The sequence below is a fragment of the Strix uralensis genome, chromosome Z (genome assembly GCF_047716275.1).
Source record: "Strix uralensis isolate ZFMK-TIS-50842 chromosome Z, bStrUra1, whole genome shotgun sequence".
Lineage (NCBI taxonomy): Eukaryota > Metazoa > Chordata > Aves > Strigiformes > Strigidae > Strix > Strix uralensis.
Genome location: NC_134012.1, coordinates 22,884,317 through 22,909,798, shown reverse-complemented (window position 1 = coordinate 22,909,798; position 25,482 = coordinate 22,884,317). Strand labels below are relative to the sequence as shown.

The 25,482-nt window shown below is 36.6% G+C and overlaps 1 protein-coding gene across 1 annotated transcript in view; it reads left to right on the top strand.

The window, feature by feature from the left end:
• SHOC1 (shortage in chiasmata 1) overlaps positions 1–25,482 on the top strand; it is a 61,599-nt gene that overhangs the window by 14,906 nt on the left and 21,211 nt on the right. Inside the window, exons 6-16 of the mRNA XM_074856900.1 lie at positions 1,303–1,405; positions 2,103–2,259; positions 3,589–3,696; positions 7,082–7,211; positions 8,086–8,180; positions 9,180–9,422; positions 11,547–11,999; positions 14,400–14,525; positions 17,024–17,200; positions 21,630–21,737; positions 23,536–23,723. Coding sequence (XP_074713001.1) covers positions 1,303–1,405; positions 2,103–2,259; positions 3,589–3,696; positions 7,082–7,211; positions 8,086–8,180; positions 9,180–9,422; positions 11,547–11,999; positions 14,400–14,525; positions 17,024–17,200; positions 21,630–21,737; positions 23,536–23,723 — 1,888 coding nt within the window. The remainder of the gene's footprint in view (positions 1–1,302; positions 1,406–2,102; positions 2,260–3,588; positions 3,697–7,081; positions 7,212–8,085; positions 8,181–9,179; positions 9,423–11,546; positions 12,000–14,399; positions 14,526–17,023; positions 17,201–21,629; positions 21,738–23,535; positions 23,724–25,482) is intronic.

The window sequence follows — 25,482 nt, the reverse complement described above, 5'->3', positions numbered from 1 at the left end:
TCAAGTTCAAATATTAACTATTCTTAAGTTTTTGCTCACTTTCATATTGCTAGGTTGATTGAATTTAATTGAATGACGTCTTATGTCAGGAATTTGAACAAACTGTTACACTGAAACAGGTATAAGTTATATTTAGAATGTGCCTAGTATTATGTAAATATATTCTTCTGTATACATTCATAAAGTCTGGGTAAATTTTGCAGTGGTTTACCTCATGTCTGGATGACTTGTGTAGCTTCCTTTGCACTAGGTAGGTTTGCACGATTCACAAGGAAGGCAAAGCGGATTTTAACTGTTTTAACTGTACCGATATAGTAACAGAAGAGGGAGGAGTGGGGTGGTTTGCCTGTTTTTTCAAACATGAGCCCTGATCTCGCAGTGAGTCTTGCACTTAAGACTGTGTGCACGTGTGAGTACTGTATGTATCCAGTGAAGACAACATGGTCCAAATTCTGCAATGACTTTCAGAAATACCAGTCACAGGAACAAAAAAATGCTAGTGTGAACCTTTACAAACATCTCTGACCTGCTGATCCACAGTTTACTAGCAAAGCCGCCAGCCTTTTGAAGGTGGGAGTCCAAATCTCCTAGTGGAGCACACAGGGAGATGTATTTAGACAAGGAAATACAATTAGACAGACTTCTACTTAAAATGCAATGAGCATCTCAAGGCTACATCTGGAACAATTTATACTCTTCAGTCTAAAGTATTCAGTCTAAAGGAAAACAGTGGTGTCAGGGACTGATGAGGAAGCTATCCCCCAAAAAAGTCATAGATCTAGTGCCTGTAATGGCCACGAGGGGAAAGCCTGATGAAAGGTTACCCTTCTACTTGAAAAATCTTCATCCCTGTTCTGCTTGTATCCTTACTTTACAAGGCAAGTAGTAGCCTCATTCCTGAGTTTTATTTCTTGGCATTTTAAAAGTTTGTCAGTTAAACCGGGGAGCATACTTCTGTTTTTTATTTCACTTAATAGTGAACACAGTCTGCCTTCTTTGGTGCTGGGTCATTCCTGAAAATAGAAATGAAATGTGACAAAAGATAAATAATGTCAGTGTTATAGATTGCAGAAATTTTGTAGCTAGCAGAAAAACTTAATGTACTATTTCTTGAAAAATAATTTCAGTTAATGACACAGGTTGGTACAGTATCCCTTGGAATTGCTCTCTTAGAAAAGCATGGATTTAGAGGAAAATAACTTTTGCCACGTATATGGCTATCAAATCTACTGCTAAGACTTTCACTCTTACATATGATGTAATACAAAGAAGTCACTTGCTTTATTTTATGATCTTTTGAAGGGAATGTTTGACTTTCCAAAATGAAATGGTGATGGAAGAGACTAAAAAAGAATTGCAGGAGATTAAAGAGAACTTCTGTACCATATCTGTAAAAAATGAAGAGGTATCAGCATGTTGTTTCTTACCAAATATTATACTAGTGATTGCTTTATGTTATGCATGTTTGTTCATCTGCAAGTCATTTTACTGAATTATTTTCATACTTGACAAATATTTGTAGCCTTCATATTTCCTAGATTAGACAACACTGGTATCATTTGTGGTTTTTTAATTGTTGGATGCTGTTGTTAGGATCTTCACTCTGATCAGTTGTTTCTTCTGGGACTTGATGTGTTGGCAGTTTTATGTAGGTACTGTTACACTAAGAATAAAAGTGAACCAAAACAAGAAGCCATGACGTGTGCATAGAAAAGGGAAAGTTCCAAGGCATGTTCTGGGATTTGGGGGGCTAGCTTGGCTTTGTTTTTTTAGAAGAAGTCAAATGTATTTTTTGCTCCATTTTTTCAAAATTCTAGAAAACTTTCAATTAAATAAATTAAGATTTTACTTGATTGGGAACTGGAAGTTTGGATCCACTATTTATACTCCACTGATTCAATTTGAAATACTGTAATGCTATTTTTTTTCCTTTGTATTGAGCAAAGCTTTGTGTATGCTGTGTAGATGTCATATGGCTTCTTTCTTTAAAGCTCTTAGATTGGTTCAGAACTAAGCTGTTTCAAGATTTTGAAAAAGGTTTGACTGTACAGTAACATCAAAGGAAATTTACTTACCATTCTGTCATGATTAATATTTTTCAGTATTTCATGTTGCCTGTTGAGTTAGAATTCTGCCAACCCAGCAATGGCAGATCAGATTCTGTTAAGATTCCATCATACTTGGAAGTGAAAGAGTTGTTAAATTTACCTCCAGAAATTATTGCTGATGAGGACATGTGCAAAGAGGTGATCAAAGAAGGTGAGGGTTGGTTTTCTTAAATGCTTGACCTGATTTTCCTTTCATTTACACACATTTAACAGAATCTATCTCTTCTATATTCATTTCACTTATGAAACACATGACAGCCTATCAAATGAGTATTTCTCTGTATGAGACTGCAAACTGTGCTATAGCCAAATTTCTGAGTATTAGAAATGTCTCCTCAAGTAGCCAAGGGGAAGTGAACTATTTGTCATTTGCTTCGATCCATGGTTGTGTGTTGTAATCTTGGAAACAAATGTAACATGAGCTGTGATTCATGATATCCTGTCTACCATGAATATAATAATTTAGTGTTATGTTTTCTTATCTGTAATTAAATTTACTTTCAGAGACATCTTTACGAGGATTATATGCAGTACAGTCATACCGTAAAAATTGGTTGTATTACCTTGTAATTGCAAACACAAAATCAGATTTGGGGAACAAAAAGGTTAAATATTCCATGGATAACAGGAATATTTTAAATGACAGTAGTAATTTCTTTAAAGAAATTTAAGAAAAGTTACTAAATGCTTTTATACTACAGATAAGTACAAATTTAATGACAGTTATTAGATTGATATCTATGACTATTTTGTGTAGTTAAAAGAAAGAGACAGTGTCTGATTTTTTATTTTGATTAAAAACCCGTTTCCATTGGTTTTAGCTAACAAGTGAGAAAAACCACTTAGGTGGAGAGGAAGCAGCTCAAAGCAAGATCCATGCTTCTGAGTGTGGAGGGTGTGTGCTGAATTCTGTCTCTGATAGGACAGCAGTTTGGAGTAATCCAGTCTCTTACTGAAGATAGAAACAAAACTTTTAAAAGTGTGGTTTTTTACTAAGGCGGTTTCATGTGCATTCCTCTGATATATTTTGTATGTCACAACCTAAATGCCATGTTCCAAGCTGGATGACCTGACCTCCACTGCAGAGGTTTGAGGATTTTTTACACAGATGTCAACCTATTATTCTTTTTTGTTCTTTTTTAGGCTTTTATAGTAGCAAAAGAATCTACATACACAAACTCCTGGTAAACTACATTTAGGCTACCTATTTGTTCCAGAAATCACATCACTGTAGTTGTAAGAACTTTGAATAGTTCAGATAGTGACTATACGATATTGTATTATTTTTCTGGCATCTTTAAGGGATGAGACTGAGCACTGCTCTGATCAGCTACAGCATTTGGTATTACTAAGCATAACTGTAATTTTTCATAACAATATATTATGGAGATTCAGTAAAAAGATTGAAAGAAAAAAATTGCTTTGATAGTAAAAAGGAATAAATGGTTCATTTATGGCACTTTTTAAAATCCATTTTCAGATCTCAAAGCAGAAATTACATACAAATTAGAAATTTCCAAGTACTGTCCCATGCCACAAGAGGTTTGCTCCAGTAATAGCAGAAGTATGTTGGAATGCTGTGAGTCAGGTAGGAAGATCAAGGGGTGATATTTAAAATAAATTCTTCAAGTGATTGTCCCCATCTTCTGTTCTTGAGAGTATCTACCATATAGATATAAGACAAGAATGTTTGCTCTGTGTGATCTACTATTTTGAACCTGCACCATAAGCAGGTAGAAGTGCCATACTCCCTTCAAGAGTTTTAAAAGCTAAACACAACCAACTTTAAAATTCCTTCACGTTGCTTTTGGCTGTGAGTAGTGTCTGTATCTTTTGCACTTGCTTAGCTTTTTAGATTTTTTTATCTAACAACCTATCTACCCAGAGAGGGCAGAGGAAAGTTAAGGCAGGTTAATTAAAATTGTTGAGTCAAAGAGCACAGTTTAAAGTTTGTTAGTCTTACATAAATGCTTTCAAAAGAGAGTGATGGAGTACAATCCAGGGAGAAGTACTGAGTTTATAACTTCCAGAGGTTCTAAATTCCTGTGCAGATATTTTGGTTTGCAGATGGTTCAGTAATGCTGTGTGATCAAGGAATTAACTCACATAGTCACCAGAGCTGTTTTCTACAGATATATACTGAAAGTGTTGGATATTTGCTAATGTGTGTGTGTTGAATCTGGCTTCTCCTACACTGGCATCAGGAAATCCTTTATACATACCCACCTTTAATAGCTTGAAGACTCAGTCAGGCATGCTGGTTACAGTGCATACTAATGCCAGACAGGTTTGGTGTCTGACTGTTCAGACTAACTATCCAACCTCTGTTAAAGTTTCTTCAGGTTCCAGGGCTAACCTCTCAAAGTAATAGATATTCTTGCCAGCCCTACTGTTTTCACAGCTTAATGTTGGCTGGCTAAGACAGGCAGAAAAATGGCTGTGCTGGTGACATTTTTCATGTTTAATTTCATGCAGAAAAGCCTGCACAAAGAGTGACATTTACAAATAGATGTGATCTGGGCAGAGTGGCAATACTTTAATAAACACGTACCTCTCATCCTAATGTATGTCCTATCTTGGGAAAAGTCTATCCATCATTGCATTGGACAGTAGCAGTATTATCCTCCTGTACATGTTCACTTGATAGTTTTCCATCCAGCAGTTACTAAAGTTCTTGAGAAATTTTGAGTTTTTTCCAGACCAAGACTCCTCTTCTTGTCTGTTTCAGTATGATTTAAACTGAATTGATGGTTGCCCCCTTCAGGCTAATAGCATTACACTCCTGATACTGTGTTGTAGTGGGTTTTTGTTAAGAGCAATCATAACACCTCAAAGTGTCTGATATAAAAGCTCCAGGCAAAGCCACCATATCTTGTCCCACCAAGACAAAGTTAAATTTAGTTTCCATTTGGAGATTATTGTCTTGCATGTTTAACTGTAATCTGAATCTAGTGAGCTATCTGACTGCTTTTTACTTCCAAAGCTTACAATAAGCAGGAGGAACTTAGGTGATCTGAGCAGCTTGGGACCCTCCTCCTGTATACAGCAATAACAAGTTTACTATGATCTTATCTAGGATATTGTCCATTCTTCTGGAGTAGATGAGTAGTCAAACCATCTTGAACTGTTTTTAAAAGAAAGTGATTACATTAATCGTTATTGCCAGTCTGTTAGCTTAGCTCTGCCATCTTTCCTGATTCAGTCATTGGGGCACAGACAGCTTCCATGTCATCTTTTTTTTTTTTTTTAGGATATACTCAGATCTGTAGGATATAGACCTGCAAACTTGTAAATGCACTGCTAAGACACTGTTTGCTAATGGAAGTTCCTGTATCAGGTGTAAAATTTCAGCAGAGATACCCTACTGTCTTCTCTTTCTAATTAATTTTGCTATTTATGGATTACTAGAAGTGAAGTATGTTTGCTTAAACTCATAGAAGAGACAGTCATAAATAATGACATTTTCTGTAAATATTTAATTGTTTACCTTCCTCTCCTGCTAGCTATGGGGATTGATAAAGGGATTGAGGGACAAGAGAATTCATTCAGTCATTAAAGCTCTGAGAAGGGGAATGACACCCTGCGTGTAGGCAGAGTTTAACTAATGTAGCTGGTTAAAATGTTCCAGTCTCAAAGGCAAAAATAACTAGACAAGAATGAATATGAACACTATTGCTCAAAGCGAAATAATTGTTCTTTTTAGATATGTCAGGAATTTTTGCTTGTCCTGTCCTGTTCAAAGAAAAGTGCTAAATTTGTTTCTCACAACAAACAGTTTGTGAGCTAAGTTCACAGCAGAAGTCCACTGAGCTTTTTTTGTTCTAAGTAAATGGGAAAGAAATTATACTGATTGGAAGTCTGTTTCTTTCTTTTGTAACTACTTTTATTTCTTACAGGTTTTTTTCCCCCAAATATGTACTGTACATTCTTTGGCTTTCTGACACTGTCCTTTATCCTTCCTGCTCTTCCTGCTGTACAATCTGCTTGTTAGGTTGGACAAGGAGCAGCTGTAAGCAGGTGGGCAGGTGGTTGATTCATAGCCTGCTGTGTGCCAGTTGGCCAAATACTGTGTATGGTGACTGCAGCTTTTTACTGCCTGTTGGAATGAATAGGGAATGGAGACACTTATTTTTCTGGCTGTTAGTTTTTACAGAACATGATGAAGTGTGGTTTTTGTGACCTCTACTTTCTGGTCAAGCTTAACAAGAAATATTGTTAGAAGAAGGCCAGAGAGATGAATGCCAGGACAATCATGTAAACTGCCGATTTTTATGGAATGACACCAAAATCAATGAAGTTACAAATTCCTTATTAGATTTGAAAAAAAAGCAATAGTCCATTAAAATGTCCACTCTTCATATGATTGGGGAAAAAAAAGGATGTGAAAAGTGACTTGCAGGGAACTGTTAGCATGCCAGATTTGTTTGTATACTGCTTTAAAAACATTAGTGGTGTAATTCATTTCAGTGGTCATCCCTAGAAATTACAATGAGTACTAATTCTGCTTGAAAGAATAATTTTGTCTTTAAAATTCTAACTGTTTCTGAAGTTCCTGAGTCCATTCATCTGAATGTTATAGCCATCATAATATTGTCTGAAGTCTCTCTTCCATCTAATTAATTTATGTGAAAACTAAGGTGGCCAACAGGGATGAACACTTAATATGAAAACCTCAGCCATAGTACCTGGTGATTTAATCATAATAATCATCTTACACAGGAAGAGTATGTAGCCAGAACTACATTACAGAATGAGTAAAGGAATGTAATCACATTATTATCCCCAAACAGCCTGGAAATTAAATGTGAAGTATTTGGGTTTTATTGCATAAATAGTAAATTGTCCCATGAAAATATCTTATATTTTAATCCAAAACTTCACTAGTGTAAAATTTCTAAGTATGTGTGTTTCATTCAAAAGTAACTTTATGATTTAGATTTTTTATTTTTGTTTTGGCTTTATGCAATTTCCAGCTAAATATGTTCCATATCTGAAAGACAGAATGGAAGTACCTTTAACTCCTCCACGCAGACAACAAAGATCACGGGTTAATTTTCTGTGGACAGGACTTCAAGAAGAACCTATTCCTCTTTTTGGTAACAGGTAACAACAACTTTGTAGTAATAAATCCTGTCATAAATCATCTAAATCATAAATCCTCCAAATCATAAATCCTCCAAATTAGTGCAAAAATAACTTTGGCCTATTTGTGAATTGGTAGTTGTGTTCTTTGAGATAGCTGCATACATTTTGTGTTTTGCATGAAGGAGTGAACAGAGTGCATGGTATATATCTGTGGCTTTTCAGAGGAGCTTTAAAAAGGAAATGAGAGTCGCTACTGTAGACCTCTTTCTCCTGGGGGACTTAATAGCCTGAAAACCCAATCTCCTTTTTGGAGTAGGCAATAGTAAATATTTAGGTATATAGCAAGTATGTATGTGTGTATGCATATATTTATACATATGCCAAACACATAATGTTGAGCATCACCTACAGAAGAGATTTCCAGAAGAGATACAGGAAGAAAGTATTGTCTGTGTTTTGGGGACATGCACCAACAATAGAATTAAAGCCTTTCCTTGCTGATATAGGATCAAGATTGCTTTATCCTTTCCTTCTTATCTTGTTTGCGAGACTAGCATTTTTTGCCTTGCCTATCTTTCTCCCATATGTGTGAAGAATTTAAATATCCTTTTCAGGAGGGAACAACAATCTAGATAAAATTCTCATTCAGTGCCACTTTACTTTGTGAACCAGCCTTGATGGCTCCTCTCGCTCCTTCCTGTTCACCATGGTATTATGGTAAATGACCCTCTATACAGACAAGATGGAATTTTAATGAATGAGTGAATGAATGAATGAACTGAAAATTTAGAGAGAAAGTAGATCTTTAAAAAGTAGTTTTGTATAAATCAAAATTCAACAGATAATGCTGTTAAACTTCATACCTCCAAGTCTTGTTTTATATTCTTCTTAGTATTTTGATTACAGAGCCCTCTAGGGAATACCTAGAATATTTGGTATGGCAATCAGAGAAGTATCGGGATAATATGAGCTCTCTTTTGTTTGTTGGTAAGGATTTCTAATTGATGATCAATTTCTAATTGATGTTGAGGAGTTTCATGTACATGGAGAAAATACAGCAAAAAAGATGAAGTTATATTACAGAGTACATCTTTTGAGCCAGTGAAGTTTATCCAACTAATGTAACCCTCTGAAGTTTGGATTGTCTGATTCTTTTAGTACATATAAAAAGTTACAGTATGGCAACATAGAAGTTGGTATGTCATGTATCCTTCTACAGAGCGAATTTGAATGAAATAAGAGTTTTATTTCATTATGAAAATGTTCAGCTCACTAGTACTAATTATATTCAATAACCATGGTAAATGAAATTTAGTAATCTGTTGAATGCTTTTCTGGGTGCTATTTTTCCTTAAATAACATTTAAAAATACATATAAATCAATAGAAGAGTGTTGTTAATGGAAAATAATAACTTGACAAGAGCAGAGTTCATGTTAGGAAGCAAATACAAAACAAAATAAGTTGCAGGTTATTTCTGACAGCACCAGAATAGTCATTACCACTGCTCTTTTATCTTATTTACCTTCATTTTACAAGTCTCAGGATTAAGTTGGTTATGTTATCCAATTCATTTATACATTCATTTATAGTTGAAAATAATGCATGGAAGGCTCATTACTCTTTAAGTTCATTTTTTTGTCAGGTAAGGATTATGTTAAGTCTTTGTAAGCATGACAAGTAAACTCACAGATAACGAACAAGATAATTTGTAACTTTAGTACTGCAGCTACACATTATTAGAACTGAAAAAATATACCCCCACCCCCCCCCTTAGTCGTACATTCAATAAAAAGCACACTTGCTCTGATAACACTGACTATTTTGCTCTTAAGTCTATTAATGGTCATTGAGTTACAAATGGAAGTATAAACAATGGATATATGTAGTAGATCATCAGTACTTGGGAGCTTGCATTTCCAAAATTACATTCTGTTTTTGTGTTTCTGGACTATCAACATTATATGTTGATTTCTGTTTTTTGTAGAGCATCTGACTGTTAAACTTGCATATCAGCCTCATTCACTCACTGAACTGAAGGAAATGCTGCGAGTTGAGGTAGAAGCACCAGTGCTTAGCTCTCTAGAGGAGGGCTGGTGGCTTCATTTGGGTTTAAATCCAGTCTCCATAGAAACTTTGGAGCAATTAAACATGGATGCCAGGAATGCAAACAGTTTGCTTCCTACAGAAGTAGAAACATTCACACAGCTTACATCGTATCAGTTAGAAAGTAAGTATCTTCTTTTTTTAAAAAAGTGATAAAAAGGCAAAGATAGGTACTTTAACAGAGAATCACAGTGACGGTTACATACCTCCAAGAAGGAAGAAAATGGAAGATTTCTTATTCTCAAGAACAAAATGTTTTATAACAATATGAAGTAGCAGTGCTACTACAAGTAAGGTGTACTTTCACAAACTTAGAATAAATTGTAGGAACAAAAGTGTTTAACTAGCCAGAGTTATCTTTTCTATTAATCCGCCAGCCATACTATTTTTTAATAAAATAGCTTCATACAGGAGATTTCTTAACAAATAGTAATTTTGCACAGGAATATTTTAATAAAGCAGATATTCGTATAGTTCTATCTGCAGAAGGTCAGTGTGGAGAGTATGTTACAGTGAAAATGTTTTATTCTGTGGTGCTATTCAGAGGGATTTTTTTACACTGGCTATGGTTTCAAATGTGAACCACTCGTAAACTTCAGAATTTCTCATGGACCATTATGCATACTTGTAATCAAACTTTAACAGAAAATGAAAAAAGTTATTTAGATTTTATTATATAGCTATGGCCTGACTACAAGGCACCAATTGTGGTTGTAGAACTCGAAGGACTGACAGTAACATGATATATTGTGAAACAAATAGGCACTGCTCATGAAAGAACATTTCCATTTAACTGCTTTTTACATATCGTAAAGTTTTAGCTACTGTGTTTAACATGGATGTGCAGCAGCAAATCAAGAAATTGCAGTCCTAGTGAAGCACATCTTTAGAGGGAGCTAATTGCATGCTTCTTCTTTTTCCTCTAAAAAAAAAAAATATGTTAATCTTTTAATCTTTCTTTCTAATGAAATGTGTTGCATCCCACTTCCTAGAAATCTAACACCAGTAAGCACCATGCAGGTGGTGAAAACTTCTGGTCAATGGAGCTAAATCCAGCTGGTGGCCGGTCACAAGTGGTGTTCCTCAGGGCTCGGGGTTGGGACCATTTCTGTTCAACATCTTTATTGATGATCTTGATAAGGACATAGAGTGTATCATCAGTAAATTCGCAGATGACACCAAGTTAAGCGGGAGTGTCGATCTGCATGAAGATAGGGAGGCACTACAGAGAGACTTGGATAGGTTGGATCGGTGGGCCAACGTTAACGGGATGAGCTTCAACAAGGCCAAGTGCCAGGTCCTGCACTTGGGGAGGTGTGGCTGGAGAGCTGTGTGGAAGAGAAGGATCTGGGGGTTCTAATTGACAAGCAGCTGAACATGAGCCAGCAGTGTGCCCAGGTGGCCAAGAAAGCCAACAGCATCCTGGCTTGTATTAGAAATAGTGTGACCAGCAGAAGCAGGGAGGTGATAGTCCCCCTGTACTCTGCACTGGTGAGGCCACACCTGGAGTATTGTGTCCAGTTTTGGGCACCTCAATACGAGAGGGATATCGAGGTGCTGGAGCGAGTGCAGAGGAGAGCAACGAAGCAGGTGAAGGGCCTGGAGAACAAATCCTATGAGGAGAGATTGAGGGAGCTGGGACTGTTCAGTTTCAGGAGGAGAAGGCTGAGGGGAGACCTCATCACTCTCTACAGCTACCTGAAAGGACATTGTAGAGAGGTTGGTGCTGGTCTCTTCTCACAGGTGATTAGTGACAGAACGAGGGGGAACGGCTTTAAACTGCAACAGGGGAGGTTTAGACTGGACATTAGGAAAACATTTTTCACAGAAAGAGTGGTCAGAGAGTGGAATAGGCTGCCCAGGGAGGTGGTGGAGTCACCATCCCTGGATGTGTTTAAGGGTCGTTTAGATGAGATGCTGGGGGATATGGTGTAGGGGAGAACTTTGTAGAGTAGGGCTGATGGTTGGACTCGATGATCCCAAGGGTCTTTTCCAACCTGAATGATTCTGTGATTCTATTCTATTCTCCAAACAGTAACTTGGTCTTCTATTTTTCAGCATTGTACATTTTTACTTAGGACTGCTCAGCACAAGTTTTTTTAAAGTGGATTCTAATGAACTGGGAAGGCAGAAAGAAGAAATAAAAAAATGGTTTCTCTGCAATTTATCCAAAATAGTTAACTCTAACCAGGAGAATGAAAAGAAAAAAATCTGTGTTTCAACAAAGAAATTAAATTTTATTTTTTAGGATGGCTTGAAGATAAGAATTCTGTGACAAACCAGGAGCTGCTTGCTGCTGAAAAACATCAGTCAAACAAAGTAATTAATCTTTACATGTCACCACAGATTCAAAAGCAGTACTTTGCCCTGCATGTGAGCGCTGCATCATCTGCCAAAATTCACAGTACAAATACACCTGTGGAAGAGCTTACTGAAGGAAGCATAAAAAAGAATAAGGTAGAAGAGGCAATTTATTTCTTAAACCAAGGAAAGAAACCCCCCCAATCATCTGAATCAGTCAGCTGTAAAGATGTGTCTTCTAAAGAAGACGACTCATCCAATAGTCAAAAGCCTGCATCATCTGCACTTGCTACAAATTGGGACAATGATGATTCTGATCTGAGCAACTTTATCATGCTCAGATCTAAATATACACTCACCCAGAGAGAGGAAAATAGTGGTGTAGATAGTCCTGAAAAAGGTATGTGAACCAGTTTTTTCTGCCATTTTTCCAGGTTTAATTATGCTCTTTTATACCCATTACAATAGATGTTAGTTCATACTAGTAGATTTATGGGGGGAAAAAATCCTTTGAAGTCAATGGTAACATTTTTATTATCTTTACTGTAGCTAAATTTTCAGCTAAGGATCTTACCTTTCATTTTTTGCTTTAGATATCTTAAGGGATTTTGTTTGTTTTGGTTGGGAGGGTGCTTTGTTTTGGTGTTTTGGGTTTTTTTCAGTGGTTAAAGTGGTTTTTAATAAAATAAACATATGAGTTTAGTCCTATTCTGACAAAGTAACTCTCTGACAAATTAAATGGTACTTACTCCAGAGGATCTCTTCTGTCCATATGTTCTGAATCAGACCTCCTGGCCTCTTTGTAGAAATAGTGGTTATCAGTTGTAGTTAGCAAATAGCAATTACCAATACTCTTACTTTTGTAGAACCAGCATAGCCTAGACAATGAACAGGAGACAAAATTCTCTGGAAAGAACCATTTGAGCCAGTTGCCTTCGTGCAAACCCCATCAAACAATGAGTCAGAACAGGTCTTAGGGAAAACAGAAAGTTGTTGGTAGCCCTGTTCTTGTTGATGACAATGGTTATGAAAGAATGCATTGCAGAAATGCAAAATAGCTGAGAGGGAAAAGAAGTAGAAGAAATTCCTTATTTGTTTTAAAAAAGAAATATTTGTGACACAAAATGTTGGGAGACAATGACATATTTCCAGATTCACTTTTCAGGACAAAGTTATATTAAAAAAAATTATTTTTCTTTTTCTGGACTTGTATAGCAGAATTTTGACAATAACTTTTATCTGTTCTTCAGCTATATGTCCCAGCATTTAGGGAAAAAAAAAAAAAAGATTAAAATTATTACATAAAAGCTTTCAGCAATAATTCCTATAGGATACAGTTGGAATATTTATTTAAGTGCAATCTTATGTAATCTTGTGGAGGAAATGATTTCTTGGTAAAATTAATCTGTTACTGACACTGGTGGACATGCATAAAATAATTCTGTGGCCTCAGAAAGAAACGATCCCAGTTTTAAAAGTAGGAGATCACGGTACCTGAACTGAAGTTTTATGCTACCATCTAGTGAACTCTGACTAGAACTGCATCTCCTAACAAGAAATCGAAATGTATTGAAAGACGAGCTATGTTACATTTACTAATAGGCTTGTGGAGGTTTAAGTAAGTTAAATACAGTTTAAAAAATGTTTACAGGTAGACCCCGGTGTTGCAGATCAGTTATGTCTGATATATACAGAACCCATCAAATGTGTAGGTCTTACCACACTGATGTAGAAATTATGTAAATTATTGTATACTTTTGTAATAATGAAAAGTTTTTATTAAGGGTAATTCTAAATTTAAGTGAAAATAAGAAATGCCAGCACTGCTTATAGGGCTCTTTCTCTATTGTCTTTGTTTGGCTTATTTTTTGAAGATGTCATTGTGTAGAATATTTAGTTCAGAAAATACACAGAACAGAAGTATTAGAAACAGTTCATTGATCCAGTTTTGATCCCTGGATAGTTTTTCAAAATCAGGAAGGGTTTTTCTAACTTAACTAGAAAAAAAAAATTTTTTCTTTCTGTCTCTGTATGATCAGTTTGTTTTCTGAGGAAAATTACATTCTTAACTAAAAACCATCAGCAATATTTAGGAGACACCTTTTCAGCCAGAACCCCTCTCAGAAACAAAGAGGTAGAGCTGCCAAAGGAAGCTTTGAGGGCAGAAACTGTAGCTCATGCATCAGTATCTATAAGGAAGAAGGGAAGGAGATTTAGAAATACTAACAAGTTGCAAAAGATAGCTATAAGGCAGGAGGAAAAGTTCTGAAAAGAACTAAAAAAAAAAGCAATTTTTATTTTTTTTCTGTCATTTGCAGCTTCCATGTACTTTCTGGGTCACTTACAGTTTCTTACCTTTCCTACTCCCACTCACTGAGATATTTTTCGTAGTTTGAGCTCCTCTTAGTCAGCAGCATCTTTCCTCCCATACATGTTCTTTCTCCTTATAAAGGCATACAAGGTTTCCTGTGGAGCTATAATACAGAGCTATAGTACCAGCTCCTTTATTTTCCCACCTCTGTATTTCTGCCCTAAGGAAGAGGAACTTGATGATGCCTTACTTCTTGGGCTGTGAAGACTGACAGGGCGTTGTCTCTCTGTGTCTTCATGGTTTTTCCATATTGTATAAGCCCATGAAAACAGTAAAGAAGTTCATGAAAAGAAAATGTATGTGTCATAGAGACTACTTGATTTGAAATTGTTTTTACATATAGAGTCATTTATAGAACAGTTTTCTTATTCATTGAGCTGGTTTTGTGATATTTGTATCTAAATGTTCACTTGTGGTTTAATGATTTAGTGCTACAACCTGAAGAACAGCATATGCATGTTCACAAAGAGGACAGTTCTGTTTGTGAGACTGTAAGAATAGATGAAAAAGAACAAGAGAATGAGAACAGTGTCACAGTCAATATTCAAGCATCAGGTATACTATTTTTGGATATGCTTTATTTTATAAATCTTTGCAATGTAATTTTATATAGTACTACTATTGTGGTTTAACCCCAGCTGGCAACTAAGCACCACACAGTCACTCGCTCATGCTTCCACCCCCTGGTGGGATAGGGAGGAGAACTGAGGAAAAGAAGGAGAATTTGTGGGTTGAGATAAGAACAGTTTAATAATTGAAATGAACTAAAATGTAATAATAATAATAATAAATGAAAATAATAATAAATGAAAATAGTAATGAAAAGGAAGATTACAAAAAGAGAGAAAATAAACTCCAAGAAAAGACAAGTGATGCACAATGCAATTTCTTACCACCCACTGACTGATGCCTGAGCAGCAATCCCAGCCCCCAGCCAACTCCCCCCAGTTTATATGCTGAGCATGATGTTCTGTGGTATGGAATAGCCCTTTGACTAGTTCGGGTCAGCTGTCCTGGCCATGCTCCCTCACAGCAGAGCATGGAAAACTGAAAAATCTGTGATTTAGGGTAAGCGCTACTTAGCAACAACTAAAACATCAGTGTGTTACCAACATTATTCTCATCCTAATTCCAAAACACAGCACTGTACCAGCTACTAGGAAGAAAATCAGGACAAATATGGAAATTATTAGGCTTAACCTCTGCTCCTTGTGACTGAAAACATTCCAAATAGATGGATATTTATTTTGAGACAGGTGAGAGCCGGCTATGGATTTCTGTCTTAAGACTAAACCATTTGCATGAACAGTTAACAGACTTTGAGTTATGTCTGATCTAAATCAGTGGACATGAAATTTCTTCATGCCAATCAGTGCCCTCAAATTATTCTGCATTTTTTCTTTGACAGTGTAAATGAAAGAATTGAAGACGGAGGGGATTATGAGTCATTTTGTTAGGAAATGTCTTTAACACAGTAGTAATCCACTGTGGATTTATCTCACACATGATTGAGCCTTACTCTGTGAACTCTTGCTGTTGTACTTTTCAGGACATTATATCAAAGAACATGCACTGACAACAATTTCGTCATGCAGTAGAAATAGTGGAGAAAAACCTAGAAGATACTTATCCGAGATATTTTACAGCCTCAAATTAAGTAAACCCAGTGCTAGAAGGTTGTAGGCCTAGGACAGATTAGTTTGGTTTTCCATGGAAATGCACTCACTCCAACCATGTGCTTGATTAGGACTCTTTCACAGAACCAGTGAAAGAGTAGAGCACTATTTTCATCTGTTCCCATCTGAGATGGGAATCACGTAACAGCTATAAGCTTATTTTTTATTTTAATAAATTTTGAAGCAGGACTCCTTTAATGCAACTGGAAAAAAAATTAAAGCTTTTCAAGACAGACAAAACAAAAATTAGCATTTTGCAGAGGTAGTATTTGTTGGGACTGAATGTCCTTTGTAGTCCTTGAAATATAGTGTGTTTCACCATGGTGGCCCCGCACATGAAGGAAAGGAATCTTTCTCAAAAACAAGCTAGCAAAAACAGAGCTTAGAAAGATTCACACAAGCATTTTACTTAGCAGTGGAAAAATACACTTTAAAAAGAAAATGATACATTAATACAGGAATGCCCAAATGAAATTATACAATGGGCACCCACATACTATAGTATCTGACCTATTTCCATAAAGGCTGAAAAACTGGACATAATAATATACCTTTTTTGTAATGCTTTAAAATATGAAATTATTAATTGTTCTTATGAAGTAGTACATTGATCAACTGAAGTTAAGTCAGCTGCTAGTCAAATTAAATAATTTGTATAGATCAGTTAAAATATTTTTGCAAACTAATAGTAAACCTTTGAAAATGAAGAATCACAGAGTTCTGATCTTGTTGATATGATCAACTCAATTATAATTTTAAAAAATGGGTATGCAAGAGTTTCACCTTCTTGCCTGAGGTTCCCTTTCAACTCATTCAGCAATTCACAGCACTGTCATGGACATAATAGCAAGAAACTTGGTTGTAATTTTGAAAGAATTGTAGAACAGCCACCCCGAAGCTATTAAGAATTGTTAGTATGAAAGCACAGAGACTAACAGATTGGCTTGTTTAGCCTTGCTAGACAAAGACATTAGAAGTTAAATACCAGGGAAGGAGAAGGGGTGTTTAAGTGTAAGTTATAGTAACAAGTGGATAATAAAGGGACTAAGTCTAAGTTTGGACTACAAAGTAGAAGTTTGTAGAACAATGGGATAATAGTACAATCTTAGTGGGACTCACAGGAGTAGAAAATCCTAACTTTTCGTCATAGAGTGTGATCACTTTATGAAATGCATGAAGTAACATGGTGCCTGCTGTGAGGATCAGCTTAATTCTACCACCCAGGAGGCTCCCTGGTGAACAACTGTTTTTCTACTAATGTTAACAGCTTTCATGAAGAAGTCGTTTGTGTTTTTCTAGGTCTTTTGAGTGTTCTTGTCCAGTAGTAGTATATGAAACCAAACTTTATTATTATGTTTTGTTTGTTGTGCTATCCAGAAAGCCAATGCCAGGCATACTGCCTCTTGGAAGAAGCAGCCACTCCTGTTCTAAAAGATTTAACACATCTGGGTGTACTTGCTTCTGTAAATTGGAGCTTTGACAGCATTAAATTTGATCACACAAGGTTTTTCTTAAGACAGCAAGAGAAAGTGATATGTGATCATTTTGAGGAAGGTACGTCTTTTTTTTAAAAAAATGTTGTTTTCTTTTTTAATATTAATATAGGTTTAATTGGTGACACAAGGTTCAAGGTGTTTGATAAATTAATGATAAAACTTTCAGCAGTTTATCTTGTAGAGTTACAGTAATTGCTTTTCTCTTTTATTTCCAAAATAATGTCTCCTAGTTCCTTAGCATTACATTTATTAATCCAAATATTGTAATACAAAAAGTACTGTAATTGAATTTCATCTTGAAATATTTTAGATATGCTTCTGAAATGTTGCTTCTATATCAAACAATATTTAAATTTTTTTCATGCTAGACTTTAAAATTAAAAGCTGTCTATGTGTCTTTGTTGTTTCTTTTTAGTAGCTATTGTTTGTCACACCTGCATGATGCAAGATGCTAACCCTATGTTAAAAATGAGGAGAAAAAAAGTCCATATTAATCTGATTTCTTTCTGACTTAATTTCTCTCGTATGTGGCATGTGAAAACGCTATAAAACCGGGAAAATGAAAACAAAAGCCAGCAAAATCAGTGACCCCTTACAAAGATTTTTGGCTATAGATAAAGTGAGGGTCAGGAAAATCTCACAGCAAAATACAGACTGTGTTTGAGGAAGATTTATAAAGCTGTTGGGTATTTTGGAATTTTTTTTGAGTTGTACTGCTCATAGTTGAGAACTAGTTGTAAGGATAACATAGCAGGCCATCTACTACCTGCCAGATTCTTATATTATGTCACAAGTTATGTGATAAACTTCATCTATCTCAATTTTATTGCTTTCTGTGTTGAATGTATTTTTCTCAAAACAAAACTAATGATAATGAAATTACAAATGAGAAAGAAGACAAACAAAAAAACTTCAGTGGTCTCTGCAGAATAGCAGCCTGTGATCTGAATTACCATATTAAAATTGTCAGCCTCGAGGCTCTCTTAATTTGAGGAAGCTTACAAAAAAGCAAACACCATCTTCACAAACATGAGGGAGAAACTCTATATCTGTATCAGTGAATCACAGAAAGGAAAACATTGCTGAGAAAAGTATACAGAGAACTACTACTGCTTCTCAAAATCAAGGAAAAAGTATGTAAGAGTCTACATTTTAATTCAAGATTAGTTTAAGAAAACTTGCATCCTTTCAAATGCAATTTACACACTGTAGAAATGCAGCCTAAAGTAGGAGCTGGGCCAAGTGGCATTCTTATGCAAACTTCAGAGCCTTCTTTGCTTGTAGATTAGCTGTGGGGTATGTTATCAATTGCTAAAATTACAGCAATGACATGAATGAAAATGTTCAGTGGCTGAAATACTGATGAGGCAAATAGTCATCTATTGGACCTTCCTTTTAAGGGCAAGTGTTTTCTGAGGAATGGATAATATTTACCCATCCCTTGTTATACAAAAATAACTGTTGTTGAACACAAAATTGGGCTATGAAATAGGTGGGTCTTTGGACTGCAGCTCAAGGAAAGCAGTAAAAACTTTTTGCTCTTGATTTAAAATACCAAAAAAGGTCAGGTTGTTTTAGCTACTGTTGTTTGGACCGACGAGACAGAAAAGTGCAAGGGACGTCTTGCATTTTTCCCCCAGCTAACGAAGTAGAAGGAGATAAGAATTTTCTTGCTGGAAGGTCCAAAGAAACATAGAAATGAGGAAGATTCTAACATACGACTCCATTCCTACTTCTGTCACTGTACTGGAGATTCTGAAACCTCCCTGGTAATTTACTTCACTCTTTTATTGCCTTCCTGGTTTTAAATAGCTTCACAATATCCAGTCTCATTCCACTTCACTCCAGAATATGTTGATGCATTTTCTAATTAATTCTCAACAATCATGTACTATGATGCCATTGATTTATTAGATTATTATTCCCCTGCTGGTCTTTTCTTTCTGCACCACATATCACCAAATGCTCCGGTCTTTCGTTATAAAATGTGGTTTCTTCCTGTCTTGCTTTGTTTCTAAATGACCTATATTCCTCACTGAGTTTTATGGTGAGTGGTATCAAGAACTGGACATAGTCCTTCAGTTTCAGCACCTTCATTGACAGAGAATGTCACTTTCTATCTTTCAATATAGAATAGTGGCAAGATCTTCGTATTCCATGCTGTTTGCAGCTAATTCTTCTGTATGCTGTGTTCATAAGTTTGATTTTTCCTTCCTAACTGGTTCACTTGTCTTTTTGAATTAAAAGCTATATTGATAGCCAGCATTCTCCTGGCGAAACTGGCTGCTCGAGGCTTGGATGGGCACACACTTTGCTGGGTAAAAAACTGTCTGGATGGCCGGGCCCAAAGAGTTGTGGTGAATGGAGTTAAATCCAGTTGGCGTCCGGTCACAAGTGGTGTCCCCCAGGGCTGGGTTTTGGGGCCACTCCTGTTTAACATCTTTATTGATGATCTAGATGAGGGGATCGAGTGCACCCTCAGTAAGTTTGCAGATGACACCAAGTTGGGTGGGAGTGTTGATGTGCTCGAGGGTAGGGAGGCTCTGCAGAGAGACCTGGACAGGCTGGAGCGATGGGCTGAGGCCAACTGTAGGAGTTTCAATAAGGCCAAATGCCGGGTGCTGCACTTGGGCCACAACAACCGCCAGCAGCGCTACAGGCTTGGGGAGGAGTGGCTGCAGAGCTGCCAGTCAGAGAGGGACCTGGGGGTGTTGATTGACAGCCGGCTGAACATGAGCCAGCAGTGTGCCCAGGTGGCCAAGAAGGCCAATGGCATCCTGGCTTGTATCAGAAATAGCGTGGTCAGCAGGGACAGGGAAGGGATCTTGCCCCTGTACTCGGCACTGGTGAAGCCGCACCTCAATTACTGTGTTCAGTTTTGGGCCCCTCACTACAAAAAGGACATTGAATGACTCGAGCGTGTCCAGAGAAGGGCAACGGAGCTGGTGCAGGGTCTGGAGCACATGTCGTACGAGGAGCGGCTGAGGGAACTGGGGTTGTTTAGTCTGGAGAAGAGGAGGCTGAGGGGAGACCTGATCGTCCTCTACAACTCCCTGAAAGGAGGTTGCAGAGAGCTGGGGATGAGTCTCTTTAACCAAGTAATAAGCGATAGGACAAGAGGTAATGGCCTCAAGTTGCGCCAGGGAAGGTTTAGTCTGGATATTAGGAAGCATTTCTTTACAGAACGGGTTGTTAGGCGTTGGAATGGGCTGCCCAGGGAGGTGGTGGAGTCCCCATCCCTGGAGGTGTTTAAGAGTCGGGTTGACATAGCGCTGAGGGATCTGGTGTAGTTGGGAACTGTCAGTGCTAGGTTAACGGTTGGACTAGATGATCTTCAAGGTCTTTTCCAACCTTGATGATTCTGTGATTCTGTGATCCCAGCACACAGAACTATCTAATATTTTTCATCCATAATTCACCTCATTCAGTAATTCCTTGATCAGCTATAGTCATTTATTCTTTAATTATCTTCCTCAACTGTTTTTTAGCATCTTGAAGTATTTTAAATCCACTTACTCTGCAGCAGTCACATACTTGCTTTCTTAAGACACCACTCCCTGTGTGCAATTCCCAAAAATGCCTTCCTTCTTCAGACTAGTAATTCCTTCCTGTTCAGTCAAGTCCTTGAAGATTTATTCAAAATGGGTACATAATACACAATAGGTAGTCCATAAATTGTTTGATTACTCTGTGGGTCCAAGAAGAAGCAGATGTCCTCCAAATTTACCTTCTCAAGGTAAATACCTCTTATCAGGAGAGGTTAATTAGGTGTGGGGAAGGTAATACCAGAAGTTAAGACTCTACATGGATCATTATTGAAAGACAATGCAAATTTTTCTCTTGATATGTGTGAAGACTAGCTGGGTCCAATCATTTGCCACAAAAAATGTGGCTTTTGTAGTCTAAAATTTGTTGAAAAGGTTCTGTGAAAAGCTTAATCTGAGGTTATCACTGCTTTAAAATTGCTTATTAATTAGTGGATAATCTGCCATTTTTTTTTCTTGGAAAGAGTTCTGAAATGCTTGGAAAATGGGTTAGATGGAGTTACGTCACTGTTGAAAAATTCAGTGATTTGGCTAGGATGAGGAAATAGTAATGTGAACGGCTGGGCTTGTATGATGGACCAAAGGATGGGGAATTTATCAGTTTCCATGTATATTTAAAGATTGCCTTACTAAAATCAGTAAGGTGGTGTGGATTTAATGGCACACCCAGGGGAACTGTTATCCCCTCCTCCAGCAAGCACCAACTGCCCTACACACCTTTCAAAAACACTTCCCTGTGTGCCACTTGCTCTGGGTAAGATGACATGGGAAAAGTTATGCTATATCATAAGTTATTTGCCAAGAGCACCAGATCTGACCTTTCAAGGTTATGTCTGTTTAAGTGTGTTTAATGAAAATTCTGAGATACCAGGATCTTTTAGATTGATTACATATGTATAGGGTGATTTCTGAAATTTTATACTGTGTCTTCTATTTGTAAAGGTAAAATAGATGAGAAGGAGATCATGCTGTCCAGACATGCTGCTCTGGTGCACCTGCTGGTGACAGTTCGAGATCTTCTATTAACTTGTGGCTTGGACACAGCACTAGGTTTGTTTTTAATAGTGAATACTGATATTCAGAAACCCGATGCTTTGTGTGTATTCTGCAGTCTGTCCTTCATGCTTGCAGGCTGTGATTTTTTGCCATCAGTATATCTCCAGCGTAACTTCAATATGATATTCAACCTCCTTTTTGTTTCTTTATTTTCTTTTGTTTCTGTATTTCAGTTCCATCATTAGTAATGTATTCACTGTGGATTGTACTCTGGTAGTGTATATGCTCAGTTCATGACTAATATACCACTGTTTATGTTACTACATGGATTTGCCTAAGAAACATTCATATGAATTTCCACAGATGTAATGTGTTGTCATGTATTTCAGAATGACAAATTTTCATTGGAATCTCTGTGTGGTAACTGGGAAACATGCAAAAATGACAGGTCCTTTGTTGTTTGTGATCCATCTTCTTGAGTGTGGAACATTTTCCACCTAAAAATATTCCTAGGCTCCTTGGAAATGAGGCATTTAAAACTGAGGGCATTTTAAACAAAATCTGAAATATTAACTAATGTATCACAAGGCAGTTACAGTCCAATTCTTAGCTGTAATTGAAGTTACAGTCCAATTCTTAGCACTGGACTCACAGAGAAGCTTTTTTTTTTTGAGCTTTTCTGATCTTATGCTATTCAGATTTGGAATATGAAAATTCTTTGTAACCCAATTTTATGCCTGAAATGATAATGCCATGCTTGTCAAGTTCCCATAGTTGTGTATTGTAAATTTTCAGATAGATCTATCAGAATAGTTTCATAAGGAGCTGAAGTCAACTTTTATGAATGCCCTAGGATAGTCAGGGTTCCTTTGTCTTTATAAGAAATAAGGCAGTTCAGAGCATCTAACTTCAGTCACTCTGAATTATCCCTTGATGGAGGGTATTTCCCTAAAACTGATGTAAAATGGAAAACATCAGCCATAAACTGAACTGTAGGAAAAAGAAATTATTTTGTATTCACTTCAATATGTCAAGTAATAAAATAGTATGAAGAAAAATACAGAATGAATATATCAGTAGAATCCTAAGTAGAATCATTTTCTGCAATTACTATAAACAATGTAGGAGGATGGGAGGGTGACAAATGTTCGTCCTCCTCTGTTCTCTTGTAGCAAAAGCAATCCTAGATGATATTTCAGAATTACACAGACCTGTCTTTCCAGATCCCAGCAGCACCTCACACAGGAAACTGCACAAGTAAAAAAGATCTGAAAAAAACTTAGAAAATTGAGGCAGGTACTAAGTAGGCCCTGTAGTCCTCACTATTGTTGTGATGTTGTGCTGTGTTGTGTGATTCACCACATAGTTATCTTAGATGTACTTTTTATTTATGCATTTTCAAATAACCCCAGCATTGTTCACCATTTATATACAAAAGGCATAATTCAGAGTTGAGAAATAGGTGTGATAATATGAAGAGTGGTGAAGACACAAGACAAGTAAAGCTTTGGACAGTGGGAATATAAAAAAAGTTGTTGTTTAGAATAAACCATATAGACTAGTTAAATATAACAGTGCTGCTGCTGGTATCTGCAGCTGTAGAATGCAATCTTCTATAATTCTAGCTGGATTCATATAGCAGATACTACAGGAGGTATAACAGTTTTATAAAGGCCACTTATGTACCTGATTGGTAGTGACAGTATCCTCCCATATTGGTGAGCCATTAAATTTTAATCTTTTTTGTTCAAGATACCTTCACAAAAATTTGAAACTTATGTGTAGATTAAACACAAACCTTGACAATTATCTTTTGTCACTGCAATTACTTCTTTTGTTGCTTTATTAACAGGTTATTTGTCCAAGGCAAAGGATATCTATAAAAACATCTTAGAATCCTGTTTGAATAAAATCTGGAGGCAACTGATGATTGTACAGTACAGCAGCCAGAAAAACCATGAAACAAATCCCAAAATAACAGAGCTTCGATGTCAAATGTTAAATTGGATGCAAAGTTATGGAGAGGAGCACAGTGTTAAGGTTAACAATGCAAACAATTTCTCTAAGCAAACAAAACTGCTCCAAACTATGTGCATAATTATAGAACCATCTTTCAACAAGGGTTGGTTTATGGAAGAAAGTCTTATAATTACCTTTCTAGCTCAGTGTCTGTTAAATAAGGGTAACATACAGTTTAAGACCTCTATCAGGAGCAGTGCAGGTTTCTGTTTGATTAAATCTTCCCTTGTTGCATGACTGAAATAATGTGCATATTTTTAACATTGCCAGGGCTTCATCTTGTTGCAGGTGGTTTTGTTTCCTTGTTAAGTATATTGTATCACATCACTCATTGAAAATTATACTCCAGCCTTTTATTTGAAGGCCTCAATCTTCTGGTGCAAAGAGAATCATAGCACAAATCAGGATTGTGTACCTGTACAGTGTGGCTCAGAGGACACACACCATGGAGTATGTGGGTATTGTTATCCATAGATGACCTCTGCTTAACCCATGTATCAGGCCAATCTCCTGGCATTGTAATTATATAAGAAGTAAATAACCATAAATGATAGTTATGGCATGGAGGATAGAGTTGTGGAGGAGATTCAAGTTATCCAAGGGTTTTTTTCTGGATATGTGATATTTTGGGTGATACCATGCAGTGCAAACCACCATTTTCCTTTGCAGAATATTTATTATTTATTTACAGAATACTTACCACATAATGAAACAGAAGGGATGAAATATATAATTTTTTAAGTGTCCTGACTATTTGGAATAGAATTTGTGCTGCTGAACACACAGCCAAGAAGACAAATCTTCAAGTTTACTTTCATTTATTTTGACTTCTTTCAATACTTCACTTCCTGGAGCTTTCTTCTGTTTCTGTTAACAGTTGTATGAAGAACTCTAAACATCTTTTGATTAAATTATCCTGAGAAGAGAAATAGAATAGCTTATTGTACACCCTTCTAGAATTTAAAATGGAAAGGAAGCAACCAAACCAAAATGGTGTTGTCTTGGTGTCAGTCCTTCAGTAGACCCTCTAAGCTGATTTCAGCATCATTGGCTTCTTAATAGAAACACATTTTGCTTTGTCTTGCTAGGATTGTCCTGTACTAGGAGACGTATGACAACTTTGTCATCTTAATGTCAGCTCAGTGATAATTTTGCTTTTCTTCTGAACTCCATTATATATTATTTTTAAAATTTTTAACTGTAACTCTCCTGACTTTTGACTTGCTTGCTTGACTTAAGGTCATGCACATGTACCCATGCACTGTAAGAATATATATGATTTTATTCACGACTAGAAGATTGTTTACTGTTTCCTAACATTCAGAGACAGGTTTCAATGAGCCAGAACAGGCAGAAGGAGTATTACAGTTTTAATAAGAAGTAAAACTTGTGTCGAATAAGCTATTTCCTGTTCCATCACATCAGCATCGGTTAATATGATGTGAAATATGATAATCTGTTTATCCTTTTATTAGCCAAAATTGTTACTGATGCAGGATTGTAGTGGGACATTTACTTTGTAAGCAAGGAGTTGCTAATGAAACAGAAGAAACTGAACTTTACTCTTTGTTTCATTTTCTTTTGTACTCATGATTAGATAGAATATGACTAAAAATGTCATCTAGCTCACAACAACATGTAATGAGTACTTATATCATGTGTGAAAAAGCAGGTCTCCATTTTAAAATCCGGTTGTCCAAAACTGCTTTGAAAGGAGCCAGTGGATTGTCAGGTGTGTGTTCTGTACACCGACATATGGAAATGGAAATCTGCCTTCAGC